The sequence below is a fragment of the Eutrigla gurnardus genome (assembly GCF_963514095.1).
Source record: "Eutrigla gurnardus genome assembly, chromosome: 1".
NCBI lineage: Eukaryota > Metazoa > Chordata > Actinopteri > Perciformes > Triglidae > Eutrigla > Eutrigla gurnardus.
Window position 1 is genome coordinate 35,348,022 of NC_139915.1, and position 27,229 is coordinate 35,375,250.

General features: G+C 43.6%; 1 protein-coding gene across 1 annotated transcript in view; it reads left to right on the forward strand.

Moving 5' to 3' along the window:
- LOC311017611 (multiple epidermal growth factor-like domains protein 11) overlaps positions 1 to 27,229 on the forward strand; it is a 98,381-nt gene that overhangs the window by 15,948 nt on the left and 55,204 nt on the right. The window contains exons 2-5 of the mRNA XM_084016061.1: positions 11,042 to 11,139; positions 17,792 to 17,928; positions 18,669 to 18,770; positions 21,910 to 22,010. Coding sequence (XP_083872187.1) covers positions 17,813 to 17,928; positions 18,669 to 18,770; positions 21,910 to 22,010 — 319 coding nt within the window. The 5' untranslated portion in view covers positions 11,042 to 11,139; positions 17,792 to 17,812. The remainder of the gene's footprint in view (positions 1 to 11,041; positions 11,140 to 17,791; positions 17,929 to 18,668; positions 18,771 to 21,909; positions 22,011 to 27,229) is intronic.

Below are 27,229 nucleotides of genomic sequence, written 5' to 3' on the forward strand. Positions count from 1 at the left end.
GCATCACAGGGTTTACTCCTATCGACTGATTTTGTTCTTCCTTCAAAGCTTTTTTTTCCTCTCTCCCACTCTGCCGTCTTTAAACTCATTAGATGAATCTACTCCATGTTCTTCCTTCCCACCTGCAGTAACTCACACTAGTTATCGGCTCCAAGGATTCAGCCTGGGGGACGACTCCAGAGCAACTCACTTTGATGCAACATCTCTCTACCGCTAATGCAAATATGGCAGAACGGTTGCCGTGCAACAGATGCTTTGAGTTTTTAACGGGATTAATCGTACGGCCCTCTGCAGATGTTTCAAACATTACTGACGTGTTTGTCCCAAAGCTTTCCTTTTATTATTATTTGTATTATTATTGCATGTTTGCTGGTAAAATTTTCAGGGTTGGTACGGGGGCTGGAAAGTGCTTGAAAGGACTTGAAATGTGTGTTGTATGTGATGACATCTATGATATAACAGAAAAGAAGATCTCCATATCTGAGGGACTGAAAACAGCATTTTGTGACATTTCTTTATGAAAAATGCCTTTTGATGATGAACAGATGATGAAAATAGTTGGTGATTATATTTCTGTGGATCTGTTAGTGGAATTAATTTTCCTTCATTTGTGGTCCTTCTGTAAAAAGCTGTCTCCAAACATCATGTTGGTTGTTTAGAGGACAATAACATCTCATTTAATGTGATGAACAAGTGACAGAATAAGTAGACTGAATACTGACCATTGGATTGGTACAAATATGGAGTTTACCACAGCTGGAAGGGGCTGGAAAAGCATGGAAATGCACCTGGAAATGCTTGGATTTGACATTGGGAAAGGTGTAGGAACCCTGTGTTTGGCCCTAAATCTGACCTGACTGGCCTTTTCTGGTCGGAAAGTTTCAAAAGGCTTTTTCTTTTTCTTTTTTTTAAGTCAAAGTCAAATAGTTCCAGAACAAACCATGCAAGTCTACACAAAATCTATACATCCGATACGTTCCTGATTGAACCTTTAAAGCGTAGTGCTTAATCAGCATCATACTTAGGCTTCTAATCAATGTAAAGGTGGGTGGTGGTGGTGGTGTCGGGGCCTGATGAATTCCACACAGTGAGTTGTGCCCAGGCTTCAGAAATACCTCACCGCGGCTCGGCTTCTTCCTGACAGGCTTCACTCATGAATTACCCGGCTGACATCGCAGAGAAAAAAAGTTCCTGCTGGGATGTCGAGAGTTTGCATCAGTTGTTTGCTCTCGCAGACCTCGATAAAAGCTCGTCGACGTCACCTCCCTCTGTGCAACTGTACTACACGCCTTTAAAGTCTGGGTGTGTTGGGATTTAAATACAGTGGAACTGGAGTCGTCGAGCGAAGTCGCGGCGTTTCATCATCACTTTGATTAAGTTCTGCGTGGTGGCTTTGTGTGATTGAGACCCTGGTGGCTTCCTTAGCGGCTGCTTTCACATCATGTAATGTACTATTAACAAGAGAGAGCTAGTACACTTTTACAAGCACGGTATGAGGGCTGCAAAATATCGCCAATTATCGGCAAAATCCCCGTCTAGTTGAGGTCAAAAAGGTAGAACCCGAGGAAGGACGAGGAACATCAGGAACTAAGGCAAGAACATAAAGACCAGAACAAGGACTCAGGGTAACGAAGCAGACACCAAGACCCGGCTCGTGAGGCCAGGCTGGGAATTGATTGGTGGAATACAAAGTGAGGCTGACTTTACTAATACAAGCAGGCAATACTCAAGCAATCCTTCGTTGCCCAACTCATCCCAAGATTCATTGAACACCGGGGATGATTGTATTTTAATCAACGCGGTGTCTACGCGCTGATCAGCAGCGGGAGAGCTATTAAAGCTATATCTTCAACAGGGGGGTCCAGGACCCCGAGGTGGTCCGCAGAGTCCTGCAGGGGGTATTTCTAATAATTAACCCTCTATAGGCCTTGGGGGTCCTTGGCCTGAAGACGTTGAAGACCTCTGGAAATCAACTAAGAGACACACCTGGTCCAGTCCACTTCGGGGTCTCTGGTCCAGAGGATCCACAATGGAGGAGCAGAAACTGGGGCGCCGTATGTGAGACTGGGGCCACATCAAGTATTTATGCTCGGCAGACCGCAACCCTCATTCAGGCATACGTTCAAAGGGAAAGTAACCAGCAGTCATTATACAGCTTGTACTCATTATGCAGTATTGTACATTGATCTTTCTTTCATATTTGCGGGATGTGTACTAGTTTGTGTATTAACATGGCGAGATACTCGGAGAGATTGGAGATTTTTACTAATACATCATACTGAGCACGCTCAAAATGTCATCTGGGAAAGCAGGTCAATTACTGGGGGGATTATTTGTCTAATCATGGTGGATAGATTGGTGGTATAAACCGGAGTTAGCAGAGCTATCTGTTGGGACGCTTAAATGCTTCCTGTAAAGAAACAATGGATGAGACTGCAGTTTGTGCTATTTCTGAAAACTTCAGTATTCACAACTTTAGTTTGCTTTGTTCCGATTCAGGGAGAAATATTTAGAAACATGTTGCACCAGGACCAGAAAACGTGACCGTGCAGTAGTCTGCTTTACCATGTTATTTGTGACAGTGCAGTAGTCTGCTTTACCATGTTATTTGTGACAGTGCAGTAGTCTGCTTTACCATGTTATTTGTGACAGTGCAGTAGTCTGCTTTACCATGTTATTTGTGACAGTGCAGTAGTCTGCTTTACCATGTTATTTGTGACAGTGCAGTAGTCTTTTTTACGATATTAATATTTGTGACAGTGCAGTGGTCTATTTTACGATGATATTATTTGTGACAGTGCAGTAGTCTTTTTTATGATAATATCTTTTGCGATGGAGAATGTAAAGCAGAGGAAAGTCTTGGTGAATTAAAGTCAATGTGGGCCGCATTTAAATAGAGCGACCGTGTATGGAAGCATCAGTTTACGAATTCTGACTTATGGTTTCATTTATCCAGTCGCAGGCTCACCACTTCAGACATACCTCTTCATTTAAAACGCTTCTGTTTCAAAGTAACACGGAGTATTTAATCTACTAATAATCACTGAGTGGTAAAACCACTTCCACTCTCCGAGCCGAACGAGAGCTATTTGTTCCACACGGCTGCAGAACAAATGGACGTGACCAGCCAGATATCTTCACTTCATCGGGAAACGGCAGAACAAAAATACACTTTTTACACAAACCTTTATACGTACAACAATGAGCTTCTATCGTAGAGCTCTGCCACACGTTCCCTCCGTCTCTGATTCAGGTCCAGAATCACCATCAGGGTTGGGCACTGAGATCCGGTTCCAAATAGGAACCGGTTCCTAACGTCCGGTTCCGGAACCATTACGAAGATGTTCCTAAATGCCCGCACTAGTTTGTTTATGCGGTTTGTTGCCAGTCCGCCGAACGGAGAAGAAGAAGCCGCTGAACACCAACGAAGAAGCGTCCACCGGAAGTGTTTGCATAACGGAGCGAGTCGAGCATGGCTAGCGTGCGTCGGCGGTCCAAAGTGTGGCTTCACTTTTCTAAAAACTAAATCTCGGTAAAATGCACTTGCGACAAGATTGTTTTGTTCATAGGAGGGTGCACGACGGACATGAAAAAGCACCTCCTCCGAGTTCATGGAGTAGAAATAAATGTCTTTGACGCGCTGACCGTCCTCCGCTGCGTCTTCCTCTGGCTCCGGGTCTGGGTCCGGGTCCGGGTCCTGGTCTGACCCCCAGCGTGGCACCGCAGTGACTGAACCGCAGTCCGAATCCGGAAAGTTAAACGATAAATAATGTCTTGCGCCAACATTAAGGCAGCTAACAAATTAGCCCACGTATTTTTTTATAGACAATTTACGACCTGAGATCGCTAACGTTAGCCAGGCTGGTGACTCCACGACTCCGCGATGTGCTGAGCCTACTCCGCTCACCTTAGCGGCAAAGGGGAAGATGTCGGTGCAAGAAAAGGAAGGTTTTACACGTTGTTTCTTATTGTTTATATGCTATTCTGCACCAGGTTATCCCATCAGTGGGAGCACGGTAACATGTTAAAGTACCTGCAGCATCATACACTGTAAATGTGTTTTCATGAGGTTTTCAAAAATAAAGCTCTCTTGAGGAAAGTGTATGTATTCATAATTTATATTCAAATTCATAGATTTGATATTTATATTGTACTTGAAAACAGCCCTGTGAGAAATTCATAGTAAAGTTCATAAAAAGTAAAAAGTTCATAGAATTAAAATTGATGGAGAAGGTCAGACTATTTCATTCAGAAAGACCGTTGGTTAGCTAGCTCATTTAAAATATCCTAAACTTTTTTTTACCCTGCCTCTTAAAAGAATCGGAATCTAGAATCGTTTGGAACCGGAATCGAAACAAGGAATCAGAATCGTTAAAATTCAAATGATGCCCAACCCTAATCACCACTCAAACACAAATGGACAAATTTTGCGTAATTTCCCAAATTGGTGTTCTGTTGAGTTTCTTTGCGTTGACTTTGTGTGTTACAAATTATTTTGCTTCGTATTCGGTGTTAAAAAGCTGTTTTTGTGGAATTTCTTTGTATTCCTTCGTGGTTGATGCTTGCCCGGGGCTCCAGAGATTTCCACGACATTCATCACAGACGTTCATGTTCCTCAGAGGATGAGCCACCACTGAGTTTGAGGGCGACTTTTTTCAAATGGTGCAACCAGTTGCCATTAAATTTAAGTTAGGTAATCATGTTCCCCTCGAGATGACGATGAATTTGTAATAACTTTGTCAATCCTTCAACTTTTGGTATGAATGGATGATTCCTCATCATTACAGGAAAATAATGACGAAGGCAACTTCATGGTGCAACAGTAATATGAACAAATATGCATTGTTCTATTATACATCCTCGATTTGAAGAGGGCTGGTTGGCTTGACTGCATCGATCTGCAGTGGAAGACTGAGATCCTGGATATTACAGAAGTCACATGACTGTTAATCAATCAATGCAATGATGAGTTTCCTTTCAGGGCAGCAACAAACCATTCTGAGCTCATGCTTGAGTCCAATCCTTGAATCAAAACACTCCTTATCAACGTATTCAACGCTGGAGTGCTTCTTGTTTGCAACAAGGTGAATCCATTTTTGCGATTTTTTTGTATTCGTCATATAATTTGAAACCATCTTCTTATGCATGGGAGAGAGGAGGACGAGCAACTGAAAGCCTGACGGGAGGAGGAGGGAGCCCATTTACCCTCAAGTGTTCCCATTTTCAGGCTGAGCACGACATGATTGGTGATTCATACGGTGAAATCTTGTTGTTGGTTTTTTTTTCTGGACGGCCGTTGGTTGTTGACAACAGTTTATGAGAAGAAGAGTGTGTGAAAAATGACACTGTGGCTGCTCGGGGAAGTCGGCAGCAGCCGAGCCCGACGTTTAAACTCTGCACTCGCAGAATCTTCTTGTCATGTCGCCCTTTTGGAGAATATATTTAGCTGTAATTTAGGAGATTGTGCTGTTTTGTCGTGTCACATGTTTACATGGATGATGGATGCTTTTCTGGCGTGCACGGCCCTCGTCAGGCTTCTCAGTCCTGCGAGGCAGAAATGCTCTCAGCTCTCTCCTGCACACCGAGTTCCCTCTCCCAAAAAGCTATTACCTCATTGTTCCTGATCCCAAGCGGAGCTGCAAACAGGAAAAAGCTTGGGCTTTCCCTGGGGCTAATTATACATTAAGTTCAAGCTAACTGTCCCCAGGAGCCAGATACATTACTACGGACCATGAGGGGGGTTATACGAGGCCGGGCGCTCCGCCTCTGGAACGTCTTTAATGTTGCATCGAGGAGTATAGATTTGTATTTTTTCCCTCTCACTGACTTGAATCTGTCTCTGGTGATGAAGCCTCCAGGAAGCAGTCCGGTCGCTAAGAGACAGCCGTTTGCTGGTTCCACTCAAAAGTTGAAAGTCGTAACTTTCTCCGACAGCTGTTGCTATCGGAGCGAGGGGAGGGGATTTATCTTAGAATGTATTTGTTTGTTGAGATTCACTTAACATCCAGCAATCAATAAGTCAAATGCTGTGGCGATGGGACCATTCCTTACTCCGAGCTCTTCTAGTCTTCAGGCCTTTGCACACGGACTCTGTGTTTTTATTCATATATAAATATATATCAATCCAGTCATCCAGCTGTGAGAAGGATTTGTGTGGTCGTCTCGCTTCTTGAAAGAAGAAAAAGGAAAATACTGGGAAAATCCAGTTTGCAGCACTACTGGGACCCACATTCAAAAGAAGTCCACCTAGCAGCCCCGATCCTCATTTATATAAGCGCTTTACGGGAATGGCTGACATTCACCCATTCATTCACACACTGACGGCGAAGTCAACCACGTCAGGAGCAATGAGGGTGAGGTGTCTTGCTCAGGGACACCAGGCACTCAGCTAGGAGGAGCCGGGGATCGAACCGGCAATCTTGCGGTTACCAGCCAACCCGCTCTACCTCCTGAGCTAAACCCCCTGTCTTGCTTCGATTGACGAGGTGGACCAGCTCGTCTGGTGATGTTTTGGATGTCTGTAGTCCTACGGTGGCTCGGAACGGTCAAACAACTCTCAGGACTTTTTGACTGATGCGAAAAACGCAGAAAAAGAAAACGTGAGCTAAGGCCTTCCCTTGGTTTGAGTCTATTTTACGTTGATAGAAATCAGAGATCTTAGATGATGAAGAGGAGAGCACCAATTACACACATGATGTTCATCAATTAAAATCGAGGAAGTCACATTTTGTGGTATAACGATTGTTAAATATTGGACTGTTCTAATACGAGCTACGATGCTGTGTTCGGTACCAGGATGTAACGTGACTCCCGCTGGAACGGAACCACTTCACGATCACATATTGTAGCGCTGAAAACGGCCTTTCCTGATAGATGTCGGACACACGGCTGTCTTCCAGATCCCTCCGAGTGTTGGCGTAAACTCATAGATTTTTTATTTTTATTTGTAGGTGTCTTATATACATCACTTTGCTCCCGTGCTGGTACTCCATCTACTTAAGTTAATAGATGCAACATTATATTTCATGCCAAGGGGATTTATTGACATAAAAAAGATAGAAGATGACTCCACTCGTCCTTAAAGTCACTTGGCTCATTATAGATGCAGCAGCATTATTATTCTGATGAAGTTCTCCCGTTGTAGTTTTTGTGGTGTGCACAGATTTTCTCTGCTGTTTATTGAGCCTGTTTTGCAAGTTTAATAAGATGTAATATTTGAAAACTATCTGCAGCGAAATGCAAAAAAAAAAACCCTTCATCGACTAAAGTAGTGTGTCTTAAAGATAGAAGGGACTAAAGTGATCAATGTACCGACCGGGCTGCATGACAATCAATACAACGCCTCCATCCTCGGGCTCCCCTTTGCCCATAGGTGACCATTGATCAAGGCAGGATGAAGGGTGAAATGGACGGATTAGGGTGATTTCACAGATTGGTGCATTGCCAAGTGAGTGCGGCTCTTAAAGACGGCGTGCAGAGAGAGAGGAGGGGGGTCGCCGAGGTCACGGTCCACTAACTCCCCCGTCGTAATGAGGACGGCTTCCTGCAGACGTTTAAACCCTGCACTCGAGCGGCCGTTGCGTCGGAGAGTCGGACCACTTCCAGATGAACTGAAGGCAGCGTAGTGTTGATCAGTAAATCATCTCCGTAAAACAAGTGATTTGTTTTTTCTCCACCAAAGGTTATTCTGCGGTTATGAGACATCCTCTGTAATAGTTTGGGCTCTGCTGGAGGAAACGCTTCTACTCTGACACTACTCATGATTTATGAAATGTGTGTGAAGATCTGAGGTGGTGTAATATTTCTTTGATGAACCTGTTTTAATAATTCATTAATTCTGTTGAGTCTGTTGTTGCTGCTGAAACATATTAAGCTTCTTTTTTTTAATATATATATATATATATATATATATATACATATATCACAAAGGCATGTTGATGCGATACTTTATTATCAATTAATGATCATTTTACACAGTTCTGAGACGTGAAGCCGAAGCTGAAGTGTCTTAAACTGTCATTCTCCCTGCTGGCCACCAGGGGGTGACTCCTCTCTGGTTGTATAGAAGTCTATGAGAAAATGGTCCTACTTCTCTCTGCTGGCCACCAGGGGGCGACTCCTCTCTGGTTGTATAGAAGTCTATGAGAAAATGGTCCTACTTCTCTCTGCTGGCCACCAGGGGGCGACTCCTCTCTGGTTGTATAGAAGTCTATGAGAAAATGGTCCTACTTCTCTCTGCTGGCCACCAGGGGGCGACTCCTCTCTGGTTGTATAGAAGTCTATGAGAAAATGGTCCTACTTCTCTCTGCTGGCCACCAGGGGGCGACTCCTCTCTGGTTGTATAGAAGTCTATGAGAAAATGGTCCTACTTCTCTCTGCTGGCCACCAGGGGGCGACTCCTCTCTGGTTGTATAGAAGTCTATGAGAAAATGGTCCTATTCTCTCTGCTGGCCACCAGGGGGCGACTCCTCTCTGGTTGTATAGAAGTCTATGAGAAAATGGTCCTACTTCTCTCTGCTGGCCACCAGGGGGCGACTCCTCTCTGGTTGTATAGAAGTCTATGAGAAAATGGTCCTACTTCTCTCTTGATGTATTATCTCAGTAAACATTGTAAACATGAGTTTATGGTCTCAATCTCTAGTTTCAAGTCTTCTTCAATCCAGCATGATGTTCATTTAGTACATTATGGTCCCTTTAGAGTCCACCAGACCAGAAAGCAGGGGATGCTTTAGGGGGCGGGGCTTACCTGCTGATTGACAGGTCGCTACCACGCTACCAATGCTAGTTAGCTACTAAGATGACTTTAACACTTAGCTGTAAAGTTGACCTTGAATTATAGAAGCTAAATTTGTTAGCAGCTTCACACCAGAATCCACATGGATCCAGATCCAGTAAGGGTGCTGTTTGGGGTGCAGATCTCAAGGCTTCAGAAACGTAGTCCACAAACCAGCGGTTGACGTCACCACGACGTATACATGTTTCTGATCGGAGTGTGATGACCCTCCATACAGTTAAATGTTCATTGTGGGGTTGGATTAGCAAGGAGCCCTCGGAGACCAGCGAGCAGATCGACTGGTCTCTTTCCTCCGTCAGCAACTCTCCATCACAGGCCACAGGGGAGCGTTCTGGTCAATGAAGCTTTGAGTCACATAAAGATCTCTGTTTCCACGTGTCTGCCTTCATATTCCAACAATATGTCGTGACACGTGGCCAAGACCAGCTGTCATTAAAGAACCATTAAAACTCAGATTCCTTTCTGGGAGATGGTTCTGGATCCGCCGAGGTGGTTTTGGACATGGTCCTGGTTGTGGATGTGAATCAACGATGAGGAATGTATTATTATTATTTCCTTTTTATTATGTAGTGATTGTGTTTTATGTTGGGACCCCTCGAAAAACGAGATGATACATCTCAAGGGGTTTATCCTAAATAAACACATTTCAATATATCAAGAAGTCATCTTCTCTCTCTTTTATAAATACGAATAACACTTTATTTATTTATTGACATGTCTGAAAAGAAGTGGGAAGAAGTATACACTTATTTACCCCCACCCCTTCTCCAGAATACATACATATATTTGTTTTGTTTTTTATTAACTTTTTTCTCGTTTTTATCCAGCGACTCTTTTTATCAGCAGGAAGAGAAAGAAGGGAGCGTTACATCCTTATACCGAATATTATTAAAGTATTCTCAGTCTAGTGCGTCAACAGAATGAGACTTTATTGACGTGTAAGATAATCTTTTAGGTTGGCCCAGTTTAAAAACATTTTGCCCCTCGGCGTCGACGACCGTGCTTATTTTCCAAAATAAAGGCCGTGGCGCTCCGCTGGGTATGACATCACCTCTCTCCAGTTAGCGAGGCGTTCTGAGGTGGAGTCGTGTGGTGACATCATACGATGGTTTGATCCGGTAGATCCGCTGTGACAGATTGTCTGAATGAACTCCGTTTCTTCGCCTACATGTGTGCTGCCTGTAGATTAACCAGGATGACGGCCTCTTAAACCCCCTGATGTGATTATGTCATTTTAATAAAGTTATTGTAGCTCCAGAGCACATCTCTCTCTCTCTCTCTTCGCTGTACGATACATCACATCCTGTTCCTCCATCATGCCAGCGTCTCTGTCTAAGCTCAGCGTCCTGACAGAACCCCGACGTGGAGACATTCATCAGCGCCGGGGAAATCACGTTTGACGAACAATAACAGTGTTTTATTGATTTCCCGCCACTGCCAGTTGCAGCTTATGAGAAACAGCAACACAAAAACGTGCCACTCTTTTACTGCTCGCACATCACAGCCCGAGAGCTTTTACTCTCCATGAACGGCGGTGATCAAATATGGCAGAGCTCAGGTAAAAGCACTGCTGAGGTATCTCTGGTTTCATCCCGACCAGGATCACATGGAGATACCTGCAAGTGCTGAATGCCGGGGTTACAAGGAAGTGAATTCTCTGCAGTTTTGTTGTCCTCCAGTGTGTTTCAGCAGAAGGTGATGATTAAGACGTTGTTGGGGGGGGGGGGGGGGGGTCTGCACCGTCTCAGGGTTCAATGACTTTCTTTCACTTGTTGGGCGAAAGTCAATTTTTACTTGTTGCTATACAAATTATTTTGTATTATATTTATATTTGTATCCAGTTAAAAACATATATTTTTAAGGTATTTGGGTCATTTAAAACAAAATGTACACATATTAGTCCTTAAGGTTCATCTAAATATTTAAGTAATAATTATGTGGAGTGGAGAACGTACTCAGTTCTGGAAATATACATTTTTATCTGTTCCATTTTATTGGATGACATCATCGGGCGAGTTCGGGTCACTGGTGAAACGACCATCACTGATTCCTACGGAGGGATGTTTGTCAGTCTGGTTGAACCATCTTATCGCTTTTATAAAACTCAATGTTTGTTTGAGACGTATCGACTCGTCCTCTCAGAAGGACACAATCGAGCTCTGTGGCTGGAGATTCTGAACTTTTGGTGCTAGCGTATGTGTGTGTCGGTGTGTTCATGGTCGTACTTCATATTTGTGTTATACACAGGCATCCTGAGGTCCAGCCCCAACGTCGTGTCCTCCGGGGGACGGCCGGAGTTCGGGTTCACAACGGATTAGCATTCATCCCGCTCGCCTCTGTTCGAGGTAAGGTGAACCTCAGCTTCTACTCACGCAAATTATCTTTACGTTTGATATGTTGGAGAAGGCTCGGTTAAATGGAAACATCATCACTGGAGGAAAAACTATTCTGCCCTCATTGACCTCTTAAGAGCATGAGATCCCTTTATCGCTCTTAGCTTACGGAGGGAACTCGGACTTCTGTTGCCGGCAGTCAAGCCAGGCTACCGTCAGAAATGGGGTGCCCCAGGGCTCGATCCTGGGTCCAGTTTATTGCAGCATCATTCTTCCTAATCAATTCTTTAATGTCTGGGGTTTTTTTTGCTGATGATATACACTGCATGAAAAGTGGGATTTTCGTCAGTTAGCGGCCCTGTAAATTGACGTGGAAGTTCAGGTTTACGACTGCAAACGGCAATTTGCAGGAAACACCGAAAACTGACGTAAATTGCCGGGAATTGACGTGGGCCTTGCTTGGCAGTTGTCCCCCCATGACCCCCCTCCCCGTAATCCTAGGGGAGGCTTTAACATGTAAATGAAAATGCTGTGAGCTATACAAATGCAAATCAGGGTAGCAGGGGGAGTTTTCCCCCAGGTGACATTTTTCTGAAAGGTGTTAACTTCATTTCATCTTCATTCAAAGATATAACTTAATTTCATCTTCATTCAAAGATACACAAAACAATTTGCTTCAACAATTACTTTTAATCAGGCTTTGCCACAAAGGTAAAATGTACATTCATGCAAACAACATCACAGTCTCCTAGAGCTCAACCACTGTGCATAGTGGCATGACTACAGTGACCCTTTCTGTGCTTAAATGCACAGTGGATGTGTTAACCACACATCTCCCAGCAATGCGCTCAACAGGCAGAAATGATGCTGGGTATGACGTGTCTGTTCCCTGCAAGCTCCAAACTTCTATTGGCTTTCCATAAAAATGTCTGTCCGGATGGGGATGAAGCCAGGAAACTTGCGCAGTAACATGTTTAAATGCAGTACCTTTTGACACAACATTAACAACTATAAACTGCTTTATAATGGCTGGTCGTAGTTCTGCTAGAGGGTCAAGGATGGGTTCATAGATCATAGATCTCGGCTGTGTTAGAAATGCCATACTAACGTCCTACTCGTACTTAATTGTGACGTAAATTTGAGTACGTAGTGCGTTCACATACAATAGTATGTGAATTTGTGCACGCGAGAAATGCCCGGATGTATACTGCATTGGCAAGAATTTCTGAGTACAGCGGACCTTGCTAAATCTACTCAACTTCCCAAAATGCATTGCGGCTCGTCTGACTTCACAAGTTTTGGATAATGGCGGACGACTGCGGTGATTCTGGCGAGGAGCCCGACACAAACCGCGTACACATGTAAGTATACTGTAACATGACTTTTATGTTTCCAGCTGACTTTTAAATCGTATTGATAATGAACGTTACTTTATTGTTGTTGGCATTGTACGTTAACGTTACGAATCGAAGGTCCTTCCAGCCGGCTAGCCTACTGACGCTAATTTACCATTTAGGGGTTAGCGAGCGCAAGCGAAGCGGAAAATGTGCCGTTTTTACTGACGTTAACTAATAATATAGTGCTTATGTTAAACCGTGGTTATATATTAACTAACGGTGGTAAATAACGCGGTGCACCGTTGTCCGTTAAAGGGACTGATGCAGACACCGGGCGCCTCATTCAGTGGGGGGAACGAGGCGGAGACGTTCACGTTCACCGGCAGCAGGGATGCTGCTCTGAGTGGCTTCACTTAAGAAAATGTGGTTTAAATGTTATAATTCTTATATCCAGGACTGCTGGAGACTCTCAGGATGTCCCAGGACTGCTGGAGACTCTCAGGATGATTGCGGTAAGAATATGTTCGGTGACTGCTAGCTAAGCTAAAATTAGCAAAGCAAGCCCAAGCTAAAAGTAGCTTAAAAGCTAATAGTCCAAGCTAAAAGTAGCATAGTAGCCTTGTAAAAGAACAAGAGAGAGGAACCAGTGTAACGTTAAGTTGCTTTGTTAAGTGTACGTTGTTGGTCTTTTACAGGAAGCAGTACGCCGTCTTCACAACTCGGAGACGAATTGTAGGCGCTACGAACCGGAGCAAGGGTACGATTTAAAGAATATGCTTTCATTCTGCTGTATAAGGAAATAGATGCGTTAACAGTAGATACCGATCTTAACTGTTCATTTTGTTTTCACAGACGAACCTCGCCTCATAACGAAGCTGTGACCGCTTACTTGCTCGGAGCTTTGTCCGCAAGTCTATGACGCTGATAGTGACGCCATTGTGTGTAAGTAACTTTTACTGTTTTCTTCTTCCTTGTTTTAATTTTACTGTGACTTAAGTTTTCTTATTCATACCACTCATTTAATTGTTTTCCAGCTGCCTGTAAGACATTCTATGAAACGGTACGCAGGAGCTTCAGACACACACAGCCTGATCTCGCATCGCAGGCGGAAGCTGTGAAGACGTCAGCTCGGAGTCGTTCCAGGAGAAAGAGGGTAAGACTTATTAGACTTATTAGATCCGTCTTTGGTCAATGTGACCAAACCTACCTAAACCTATTTTTCAGGTGCATTAATAGATGTGTTGTGTCCATGCGCAGTGCATCGCGCAGTACTGATTGTCTTTATTGATTGTTTTACAGCTGCTGGAAGCGAGACGGAGTGTGCTTGCTGGCGATGAGGTGGACCGTTGGAAGTGCGCCACCACAGACATGATGTCTGATGAGGAGGACGGCGTCGTTGGCGGGGTGTCTGGATGGATTGTGTGACCTCCATCCTCTCGTAGCCAGGAGCTCACCGAGCTCTGTGCGACTCTACAGTCGCGATTAGAGAAGACTCCCAAGTACAGGGCCACGCACCGCAGGCGGCTGTAAAACTGACCAAATTCGGACAGAATGTCGCCAGTTCATTTGTGTGTTGTGTTGTCAATAAAGCTCTTTCTTTGAATACTTCCTCCTGGCAATTTTTCCTTTCCTCAATAAATTCATTCATATTTATATTTATATATATATGTATATGTATATATGTATATATATATATGTGTATATATATATATATATATATATATATATATATGTATATATATGTATATATATGTATATATATATGTATATATATATGTATATATATATACATATATATATATATATATATATATGTATATATATATGTGTGTGTGTATATATATATATATGTATGTATATATGTATATATATATATATATATATATAGTGATAGATCTGCTAACCAATCACTAGTGATTATTCTTGTTTAAAAGACCCAGTGTGACCAATAGTAACACATCTGCCAACGGGGGTGGGGTTTACATTTATAATGACTCATCAGGTTGACCAATAGTGATAGATCTACCAACGTGGGTTGGCTTTACATTTATAATGACCAGATCTGCCAACCAATCACGAGCGATTATACTTGTTTAAAACTAGTGGTTTCATCCAATCCTGAGTGAGGATATTCAAGCCATCTCTGGCCAGGCGCGGTTTCGCCGCTATTCATATGCTAATTAGAGCCTTCGCTGTGGTTCGTTTCCGACAATTTTCGGCACAGACGAACGCGGCGTTCGCAGCCTGTAAATTGTCGTTAACTCCCGAAAATTAGGGAGATTTTCGGGCGTTTACAGGGACGAAAATCCGACTTTTCATGCAGTGATAGTTTTATATACCTGAGGCTAAACAGGCCCCGTCTTCAGTTGACCTTTGATGCTTTTCAGTTATAACTCCTTCAAGTTACTACGAGGAACTTTTAACCGTTTCAAGACCGATGCCTTTGTGACCTACGTAGGTCAACAAGACCGTCAGCGACAACATTAGCTATTTCTATATAAAGTTATTCTTAATGCTCGACTTCGGAGGCCACTGGGTCGGATTCAGGTTCACCAGAAACTCCTTCAGCTCAGACCTTAGCGGTGCCTCCGGCGATGACCAACAGACTCTGGTGCTTGGGAAACAGTACCGCTGTTGTGCACAGGGACCGCCAAAATCAACACAAAATGAAAGTTCCACATAGTAGCTTGAATCAGTGTTACTAAATGACATCGGCCACCTGGTTTACATGAACCTCCACACTGTTTCCCAAAGTTGCTTCATTTTTTAAAAATTGTGATAGATGTTTGTTTGTTTATGTTTTGTCCATATTCAATAAACATTCCAGGATGTTCCTGAAAATGTTTCTGACGAGTTTAGATCAAATTCACCTGGTTGTTAAAATCTAATACGTAAACCGCAAGCATCCGACATTAACAACAAGTGAACGGGATCTGATATCAACGTGTGAATATTAATGTCTTTTAGTAATAAAAGTCATTTTTAGATAAAGTAAACAACCCGGTGATTTTCACAAGGTTATAACTGCCATTGATGCACGTTTTTACTGGACTGAACTGCAAACTGTCCTCAACTAGCGTCTGGCTTTCTAACTGATGTTTTTAATTCCTTGTTTGTTGTGTCAAAGAGATCGTAATCTCAGTGAGACTGAGTCTGATCAAATATACATCAAAAATAAAAAATGCTTTTTGTGTCTCCAGGTGACATTTTTGGGTTTGTGACTCATGCGAGGGTTTGAATTATTCTCACGAGTCAAATTAAATCTAATATTTATCCTGAAATATGCTTCTTTGTTTGAGCCTTTGGACTCTTCTCTCATCTTCAGGACATTCATGTTATTACTTTTAAATTTGTGGTTTGTTTTTTTGAAGGTGAAATGAATAAAAATGTGTCAAAGAATCAACAAAAACTAGATTTTGGATTTCTGCAGCCCATCTGCACAAAACAGACAAACAACAACAACCGGCTTGTGTGACTTCCTCCTAATGAGTGTGTGTGTGTGTGTGTGTGTGTGTGTGTGTGTGTGTGTGTGTGTGTGTGTGTGTGTGTGTGTGTGTGTGTGTGTGTGTGTGTGTGTGTGTGTGTGTGTGTGTGTGTGTGTGTGTGGGGGAGAGTTTGGCTCGTACCACCTCTGTCACTCAGGGGTTTTATTTATCATCGTGCGTGTGTGTGTGTGTGTCATCGCCCACTCAGCTGCCGTCAATAAAAACTACCAGGAAAACATTCGTTTTCAACATTTTGAAGTTGTGGGAGCCTCGATTTGAGATAATTGTCCGTTTGGGATTCAGACTGAAGTGGAAAAAATGTCACAAATTTCCATCTGAATGGCCGTAAACGTGACGATACACGACATCAATAATAATATCTATGAACCTTTAAAAAATCACTTTCGGCCTGAGGTTTTTTGATTCGTTTTTCCCCATTTGAGGAGAAAGTTGACAGCTGGAGCTAAAGAGTGTATTTCCCGGCTGCTGTTGCATCTCACCTTTTATGTAAAGCAGCGAGTGATTTCTGTGGAGAGAAGATTGCTTGTGTCAGGCAAACAACCCCACATTGACTCGTTGCTCGCAGAGATGCAGGGTTTTTTTTTGCTGATTGGCGTTCTCAGCGGTGCATGCGTTCCCTGCTATTTTTATTTTTTACATAAGGGACCCGGAAGATTTCAACTTTTTTACAACGCTCTCTCCTCCTGACTGCTTTCGGCCGCTTCCTTTCCCCTCGCAGGAAATTACAGAGGATCCCGCCGAGCAGAAGGCGCCGTCGCTTTTCTGAGTCGGAACGTCAACAAAGTTGCAATGCTTTTCTTTTTGTCTGTTATTTGTATCATGAAATTGCCCACCGGCTGGCAGCTTGTATCCATTTTATCTCGTTAGTTTATTACATTGGATTTCTTTAAATAAACGCTCCGCTCCGTGCCGCCCTCCTGACTTACAGTAATTGTGTCTTTCTTTTCTTCTGATACCGCTTCCCCCCCGCTGCCGCCGCCGCCTCACAAACCGGATAAATCGAACCTCCAACGTTAATCCTTTTAAAGTGAGGAAACAGAGGTCGACTTTTTACCCTCATTCAAGTTCCCGTGATGAGCTTTTGGATCGTTTTAAAGACAAAATAATTAAGATGTCACAACATTTAAATAAAAAGAGAAGACTGTCATCAAAGACATCTATCTGCTTTGTGTCCTCCAGAAGCTTGAAGCTGCTGCTGTTATAAGACATGGGATGAATGAATGTGGTCACTTTGAATGCTTCAGTACTGAATAATGAAAGGATGTTATGAGTCCAATCAGACATATCTATCTGACGATGGCCTAAATATAATAACACATTAAATGGATTGGCTTGAAGTGGATGCATGCTCATGTGAAGAACTCTTCTGTCTCTATAAACACTTCAGATCTGTGAAGACATTTGAATGAAGCAGGTATCTGTACTGACAACGTTGTACTTTTCCTCCCTACATGTTAAACACATATCTGTACTTTCCTCACATTTTCAAAACGGGCTTGTTACTTTAGTTTTGATGCATTTGAGGGGAATTATTCTTGTTTTTATTATTATTATGAGGCCAGATTCAGCCAGTAGAAACGTCCTTCATAGGGATACAAAGGGTACAAGTATGTGTCCTTCTACTGGAGTGGACAGAAGGTTATTTTTAAAGATGGACTGTTTTTCTTTTCCTTTCTGGACAGTGTTCATAATTTGCTGCCTGTTTTTCGTGTAGAAGCCACAGTTACGTTTCGTACTCAATATAACGTTTTCTTCTTCGGCAGGTTGTTACTTTTCTGATTGATGCACGTTTAACGGTGTCTTCTCTCTGCTTCCCCCCAGCAGGACGGAGGGAGGAGGACGATGGGGGTCCGAGGGGTCTCCCCCCAAGCCCTGCTGGGGCTCAGCCTGCTGGGTCTCATCTCTCTGGCGGCGCCCCTCAACCCTGACGACCCCAACGTGTGCAGCCACTGGGAGAGGTCGGTACCCCCCCTCCCCCTCTCCGATATTCAAAGTAAAATAACGGTGCTCAAACTGCTGCAGTGAACTAATGGACTCCCCCCGCCCACAAATCAAGAGGAGGGTTGAGCCAATAATAAAGCAAAAGGGAAAAGGTTTACTCCTGGGGACGCGGCGGCGGCGGCCGGCCGTAAATCCACGGCGATGGTAATGTGACTGCTTGAGTGGTCTCACCACTCAGTGCTGCGCTGAATAAAAGCCACGGTGTCATTTCTGATGAGAGCAACACAGAGTGCATGTGCATGTGATCGATACGCTCAAACGCTGGAAATGGATATTACCTCCGAGTTCTTACCACGGCGGAGCGATGACGGGGACAGAGTCCAGGGTGAGGTTCCGTCGGATTCTGGAAAGTTTAGGACTTTCAGGGGAAATAAAATAAAGCTTTTTAAAGAATCGATGCCCTTTTTTCTCTTTTTTTTTAAGAATGAAAGCGTTTTGCACCACAAGGACACGTTGTGTCCTCCCTCTCTATCCTGGGATCAATAATTCACATCTTGATGATCCGGTTTAAAAGGAAACCTTATTGACCTCTGTGATGTTTGACTTTTAGAAGTGTCGTGTCCTATGACGGCGTTCAGTTCCTTCAGAAGCCTCGAAGGGAATTAGAGAGATCCTGCCGTTAATAACCTAATGATAAATCTTTATTGGCGATGGTAACGTGTTCTCTGTTGACCGAGTTGTTTCCTGTTTCCTGCAGCTACGCCGTGACGGTGCAGGAGTCCTACGCTCACCCATTCGACCAGGTCTACTACACCCGCTGCACCGACATCCTCAACTGGTTCAAATGCACCCGACACAGGTACGACGGACACTCATCTTCACCATCACTTTACCAAATCCATGAGTTATTAGTCCAGAGTTTAGAGTTAAATGCCTTTCAATCACTGCCAGATGGCCCGAAATCAAATTCCAATAATTAAAATAACAGTAATCTTTATTTCTCGGGCCCTGATCAAAACAAAGTGCTTCACAGAGAGGGAAATAAAATACCAAGGTGAATGATAAAATACACGAACGGCAAGATTCAAATAATAGAGAATATATTAAGACTGATATAACCGCTTTCAGATAAAAGCACCTTTTAGAAGAGACGGCCTTGTTTCCTCGTGGGGAAGGTCGTTCCTGGATCTGGAAATCTCAGTCCCCCTTTACATTCGAGACTCCCGGAACCAGCAGTTAGACCACCACCGAGGATCTCAAATAACTTCTACACTTATATCATGTCATGTGGAGCCTTAAAGTCAATCCTTTATAGAAGCTACAAAAGGTGTGATGTGCTCCTACTGGTCCTGGTCCTGAACCATCTGTAGAAGTTTCAAAGGTTCTTGATTTAAGACGAGAGAAAAGGCCGCTGCAGTCATCCAGACGCCTGTACAACAGTTTCTGCATCTCTACAAGTTAAACTAGATCTTACATTTGCAATAATATAATATATTGGACTAAAGAACTAAATTCACTGAGGGATCTCACGGCTGCTAAACCTCCACAAACAATAGAAATAATCAGAAATCAGAGATATTAAATCCTAAAGAGGTTTCTGTCAGACACATTTAACGTTCTGCATTTAAGGCAACATTGTTCTTCTTTGTGAGAAATTACTGATATAAAAAATAAATATTTGAGTTGTTGCTGATGCATTTTCTGTTGTGACTACGGCTTGTTTTAAACTCCGCCTCCACATTTTCTATTCCAATCTTCATCAACCAGATACAGTACAGCAAACTGACTTTGGTTGGATAAACGGCATGTTCGACTACTAAACATTGAAATCACACTCTGATACGTGAACAGAGGAACCATCGTACAGTCGGTCTGCGCTGGATTCTGAGCAGGTCTGAGAACGAGATATTTAAATTATTAAAATAATATTTAAAAGTTCCTCATATATGAACTTTAGGTTCCATTTGATTATTTCTTCCAAATCCACGATCAAAAAGTGACTTTGAGTACAATTAGATCAATAAGAGAAACAACGTTATCCAGTCAGTCCACGTCTCTAAACACGGCCCGTCCAGGGCCGTGCAGACTCCCGTTGGGAGGAAGTCACCAGCGTCTACTAGCCAACGCCGGCCGCTCGGCTCCGTCTGATGTGGTCGTTTGGATTGAGCGACAGCCGGCGTATCGTCTTTAACGACCACATTAAGCTTTATAGCTGCCAGTTTAGTTCCTCCAGCTAAGAGCTGAGTCATTGATCTTCAGAAGAAATGTCCGACAAACTATCTAGTGTCCTTGGATGAGTGGGAGGAAACTCCCCGAAACGTTTAAAGGTGCAATGTCCACCACAAGGAGGCTGCGAGCTCCGAAACAAACATTTACATCATCAGTTATACAGCAGCTCAAACTAACCCTGCTATACTACAGCCTATGGTAGAATATAGCAGAAACGTTCACGCCTCCTTTAGAGGTAGAAAAACGTTCACGCCTCCTTTAGAGGTAGAAAAACGTCACGCCCCCTTTAGAGGAAGAAAACGTTCACGCCCACTTAGAGGTAGAAAACGTTCACGCCCACTTTAGAGGAAGAAAAACGCTCACGCCCCCTTTAGAGGAAGAAAACGCTCACGCCCCCTTTAGAGATAGAAAAACGCTCACGCTCCCTTTAGAGGTAGAAAAGCGTTCACGCCCCCTTTAGAGGTAGAAAAACGTTCACGCCCCTTTAGAGGAAGAAAAACGTCACGCCTCCTTTAGAGGAAGAAAATGTTCACGCCCCCTTTAGAGGAAGAAAACGCTCACGCCCCCTTTAGAGATAGAAAAACGCTCACGCTCCCTTTAGAGGTAGAAAAGCGTTCACGCCCCCTTTAGAGGTAGAAAAACGTCACGCCTCCTTTAGAGGAAGAAAACGCTCACGCCCCCTTTAGAGGAAGAAAACGCTCACGCCCCCTTTAGAGATAGAAAAACGCTCACGCCCCCTTTAGAGGAAGAAAACATTCACGCCTCCTTTAGAGGAAGAAAATGTTCACGCCTCCTTTAGAGGAAGAAAAACGCTCACGCCCCCTTTAGAGGAAGAAAAACGTCACGCCTCCTTTAGAGGAAGAAAACGTTCACGCCCACTTTAGAGGTAGAAAAACATTCACGCCTCCTTTCGAGGAAGAAAACGTTCACGCCCACTTTAGAGGTAGAAAAACGTTCACGCTTCCTTTAGAGGAAGAAAACGTTCACGCCCACTTTAGAGGAAGAAAACGTTCACGCCCACTTTAGAGGAAGAAAAATGTTCACGCCTCCTTTAGAGGAAGAAAACGTTCACGCCTCCTTTAGAGGTAGAAAAACATTCACGCCTCCTTTAGAGGAAGAAAACGTTCACGCCCACTTTAGAGGAAGAAAACGTTCACGCCCCTTTAGAGGAAGAAAATGTTCACGCCTCCTTTAGAGGAAGAAAAACGTCACGCCCCCTTTAGAGGTAGAAAAACATTCACGCCCCCTTTAGAGGTAGAAAAACGTTCACGCCCCCTTTAGAGGAAGAAAACGTTCACGCCCCCTTTAGAGGAAGAAAATGTTCACGCCCCCTTTAGAGGTAGAAAAACATTCAGGCCTCCTTTTAGAGGAAGAAAATGTTCACGCCTCCTTTAGAGGTAGATTTCTATCACGGTACTACAAGTATTGCGATTCCAAAGTATTGATTATTGCGATTTCTGATCTATTGTCTCTTCTAGTCACATTTCCAGAAACGACGCACATCAAATGTCAGTCAGTTGCTCTGACATTTATTTCAGCTGCATCGAAAAGTTGAACATAACATGTAGAACAGATTATTTTGAAGAAAATCACTTATTTTACGGAAACAGATACGATGTCCCACCGTCACATTTTTAAAATCGTCCCGTTAACAAATCGTGACTAATATGAGAATCTTTGTTCCCCACCCCTATCACAGAAATACATTAACCGTGTGTGTGTGTGTGTGTGTGTGTGTGTGTGTGTGTGTGTGTGTGTGTGTGTGACAGGATCAGCTACAAGACGGCGTACCGGCGTGGCGTCCGGACGATGTACCGGCGGCGCTCCCAGTGCTGCCCCGGCTTCTACGAGAGTGGAAACCTGTGTGTCCGTAAGTCCTGATGGTTCACTTTCATTCCCCTCGTTAACGAGACGATAAAACCATGCTGTGTTGCCGTGACGATGACGGTGAAAGGCTCCATGATTGATTCATTCATCAGCTGCTTACTCGTCGTGAAGAAGAAGAGAGGAACGTGGGATATTTGAAAGAATGTGATCAGGCGTATTATGAGGAAGAACAAAGCAGCTATTTAGCTGTTGAAGCGTCGAAGCTTCACGAAGAGTTTAAAGCTGCTTTATTTTGTTGTTTATCACTCAAACAAAAGGTCTGTTTTACTGTTTTTTTCTGTTTGTTTGGTGAAGAATCCAGAGATGCAGCTTCACAACTCCACCAAGAAGTTCGTACGTTTAGTGTGCGGCAGTTATGGCTGCTGAGTTGGAAAAAATATGTATGTAAAATATATCTTTAAACCCGGGTTTCAGCACAATGAACAGCGATTTAAGCGGTGTAGAATACTGTGGTTTGACCCGTTGCCCATAGCAACATACCGATGCAGTTCTTCCACACCGACGAACAAACCCACAGATGTGTCGGAGGTGTGAGAACGTAAAGAATCACTCAGCCGAAAAATAATCCAAATTAGGGATGCACGATAATTATCGGACCGATAATTATCGGCCCGATAATAGGAATTATGACGTCAACCCGATAAATCCGATACAATTATTAATACCTCCGATAATCCGACGATAGGATGTTTGTGTTAAAACAGTCATACGGGTGGATTGGGATGAGGGACGTTAGTTTTTTTCTAGGCGCCTCCCGTTTAGCATGTGATGTGGTTACTGTGGTATCACAGGCTTCGGAGGAGGGAGTTAATCCACAAATCGAGCGCTCCCTTCTCATGCCTGGCTGTGACGTAGAGGCTGCGAGCGAGTGGAGGAGGAAGACTAGTAAACAAACACGCATGGCGTCTGTAATGTGGGACTACTTCAAAGTTTCTGAGGAAACTGAATCGCTTGCCATTTGTAACAAATGCAATGCAGAAGTTCCAAGAGGAGGGAAAAAGGCATCGAGCTTTAATACATCCAACCTTAAAAGTCACCTCGCACATCACCATCGCTACGACGGTGTGTTAAAAGCGTATGAAGACGCCGGCGCCGCTAAAGAAGCAGCGAGCCCGTAGCTTAGCGTTTTGATGCACGGGTGAAGTAGCGGTCCTTGTACCTCGGGTCCAATATAGTTGAGAGATAATACAGTGGCTTTTCCTCGATGTCACCAAAACGCGTTTCCACTGCTTTTAACGGGGTTTCCTTTGATGTTTTCACTCCGTGGTCTGTTGGTAACGTTTGTTTTAGCAGTCGCGTCAGCGCTTGAATGGAGGGGATCACATCCGCAGTAGTGGCTGTTGCTTTGCTGATATTTCTGCCTATTACCGTAGTTTACATTTCTGTGTGGATCAGGACCAACAGTTTAATGTAGCAGCACTTGTGTGTGCATATCCCATGCTGCTCAGGGAAAGTTGTCATTGACTGACTGACTGACTCACTTACATATTTATTTTAAAAAAATAAATATTGTCATTTTATTGAAGAGTCAAAACTGTTCTTGGCTTTCTTTTGTTCATAGTAATAATTATCATGTCACTGTGATACATCTGGTTAGGTGTTTGGTAAAAGGCAAAGCTATGCTAAATCTACCTAAGCTTAGTCATTAGTGTTTTTGACCTGAATTTGATCTGAATATACATTCAAAAACGAATAACAATATTATCGGTTATCGGTATCGGTATCGGTCCCGAGGAGCAGAAAGTTATCGATATCGGTATCGGCTTCAAAAAATCAATATCGTGCATCCCTAATCCAAATGTAATCACCACAATACAACAAAAGACATCACACCGAGGCAATAAGACGACGTCAGCGTCGTCGGATCAATCCGACTCTGCTGCAGAGCGTTGACCACGGAGAAGCTTTGAAATCAACGCAAACAGCGGGATGAAGACACGTGTTGGTGCTAACGCGCCGTCAGATGTCTCTAAGACGCTGAAACAATAGCGTGGTGGATAACATCGGCGTATCCGGCGTAGCGGACGCGTGCGGGGGAAGTGGGGATCTGCCGGTCAGCGAGATAAAACGTCGTTATTTGAGCTCGTTTGAAGTTTTCCTCCCAGACGAAGAAAAAACACACGAGGCTCACATCAAACAGAACATCGGACAATTAGACGAGCAGACGAGACAACACAAGTTAGGAGACACACACACACACACACACACACACACATATACACACATATACACACATATACACACATATACACATATACATACATATACACACATATACACACATATACACACTCATATACACACACACACACACATATACACACACACACACACACATATACACACACACACACACACACATATACACACACACACATATACACACACACACACTCATATACACACACACACACTCATATATACACACACACACACACACTCATATACACACACACACACACTCATATACACACATATACACACACACTCATATACACACATATACACACACACACACACACTCATATACACACACACACACACTCATATACACACACACACATATACACACACAGACGCACACTCTCTCACACACACATACACACTCTCTCACACACATACACACTCTCTCTCACACACACACACACTCTCTCACACACACACGAGGTCACAGACGAGGCGACGCAGAAACATCCTGACCTGAGAGATTTCATCCACATGAAAGACGATGAGTCTCATGTAAATATACAAGTACTACACATGTATATAATTACATTTATGTAAGACGGAGACAAACAGGAAACAGGAGACCAGCCCTTTAATCCACTAAACCCCCCCCCCCCTACTTTCAATTAGCCCGGCTGCACATCACACAACAAAAGAGCCGTCCCAGGCCGCGGCTCGTTAACACTGAGGAATGAGCTCCCGGCGTTCAAACACTCAACGGGAGCGTGAGTGTGCACGTGAGTGTGCACGTGGCGGAGCAACACAATAGGGCGGAGGGGTTATTTGTCTGGCTCCCCCGGGAGAATCTAATAAAGTTGTTTACAAGCAGATGTTGAATAAAGACACACAATGGCGTCCTCGCCCCCTCAGGAGAAACCCATTCAGCCTCCTCCCTCAACACGGCCCTATAGAACGTACCATCTAGGGCGGATAATTCATTTATCTGGGGGCGGGGGGGGGGAGGTCTCACAAACACGAGGACGTCGCTTTTATCTGCAAATAAATAATGAGAATAAATAACTAAAATGATTTCCGTACGTCACAGCCCCCCCAAACAGCCAATTTATTGATTAGTCGGAACATTTCTGTGAAAATTAATGGCATTACAGCAACGAACAGCCGACGTGGACGGGCTAATTCTAAATGGCCGGAGGCAAAATAAGAGGACGGACCGTCTTATCTGTCCATTCAATATACAAGTGCACTTATTTCCACTGTAAGACGCTAACCTCCCACGTGTCCCGTGGAGCCGGTGAGGAATAGCAAATTAAGTAGAAAAAAATAAAAAGTAAAATTATACGTCTGGCTGACAGTGGCCCCCGAAAATAACAACATTAGGTTATTATTTAGAGAGTGGATTTATAAAAACGAGATTTATGTCACCCAATAATGTTAATTACATTTTAACAGAAGCCTGTATGTTTTAAAGCACAGCTACTAAGGAGGGATTGCTCCTATATTAAGACAATAGAGAACATAGCCCCGCCCCCTAAAGCATCCCCTGCTTCCTGGTCTGGTGGACTCTAAATGGACCTGTCCATCAGCAGGTAAGCCCCGCCCCCTAAAGCATCCCCTGCTTTCTGGTCTGGTGGACTCTAAATGGACCATAATGTACTAAATGAACATCATGCTGGATTGAAGAAGACTTGAAACTAGAGATTATTACCATAAACTCATGTTTACAATGTTTACTGAGATAATACATCAAGAGAGAAGTAGGACCATTTTCTCATAGACTTCTATACAACCAGAGAGGAGTCGCCCCCTGGTGGCCAGCAGAGAGAAGTAGGACCATTTTCTCATAGACTTCTATACAACCAGAGAGGAGTCGCCCCCTGGTGGCCAGCAGAGAGAAGTAGGACCATTTTCTCATAGACTTCTATACAACCAGAGAGGAGTCGCCCCCTGGTGGCCAGCAGAGAGAAGTAGGACCATTTTCTCATAGACTTCTATACAACCAGAGAGGAGTCGCCCCCTGGTGGCCAGCAGAGAGAAGTAGGACCATTTTCTCATAGACTTCTATACAACCAGAGAGGAGTCGCCCCCTGGTGGCCAGCAGAGAGAATGCAGCTTTAAGGCTGGGTTGGCTTCACTTCTCACACGTGTTTTGTATAAATTTGTTTAACATTGTACTATAATTGTTTTTAATCAGCATGTGAAACACTTTGAGATTTCGTATTGTAAAGTGTGCCATGATATATATTTATTATTATTATTATATGTCAATAATATATTCGGTTACATGTGAATATTTATTTAGAAAATGAATCATCGTAAAAAAAAAGCAAAAAAAAATAAAAAAATACAGTGTGCGTTTAAATAGAATATGAGAGAAGAAATATGAATTGAGATCATATTTTGATACTGGCCCCAGGATGTTGTGATCGACAGCGGTGTCGTTTTTTAGTCCAGTCGGCGTCGTTCTTCCTCCTGCCGCTGATGAAGACGAGGAGGGCTACGAAGTCACTGATTTCTGTTAATCTGCTGATGTAACCGCCCTTGTACCGTCGGTCCTCGGGATGAAAGGACTCGGCCCCCGTTGATGGATTTATCAGGATCCTCCTGCAGGATTACATGTGTCTCTGGCTGTCTGCCTGAGACCGGTATCTGCAGGTCCGGTCCAGAGCGGTCCTCTCATAGAAACCAGAATCCTGATGAGCTCATCATACAGGTCAGGCTGTCTGTGAGTGCAGCAGCGACCCCGTCTCTTGTCTAATTTCATTGCAGCCACACGATGAGTAATAACGCTGTGGGACGGACCGGAGGGTCGAGACCCTCCAACGGGGGTCCAGACCCTCCAACGGGGGGTCGGAAGAGAAATCTGAGGGGTCACGAGATGATTAACAGGAAATGAAACACAAAAATACATGTTTTACCTCTTCAGGCCTGTAAAAAATAATGATATATAACAACCTGACAAACACTGTGTGAATACTAGAAACCAGAACAAAGTAAAACACACTGATAGATTAGATT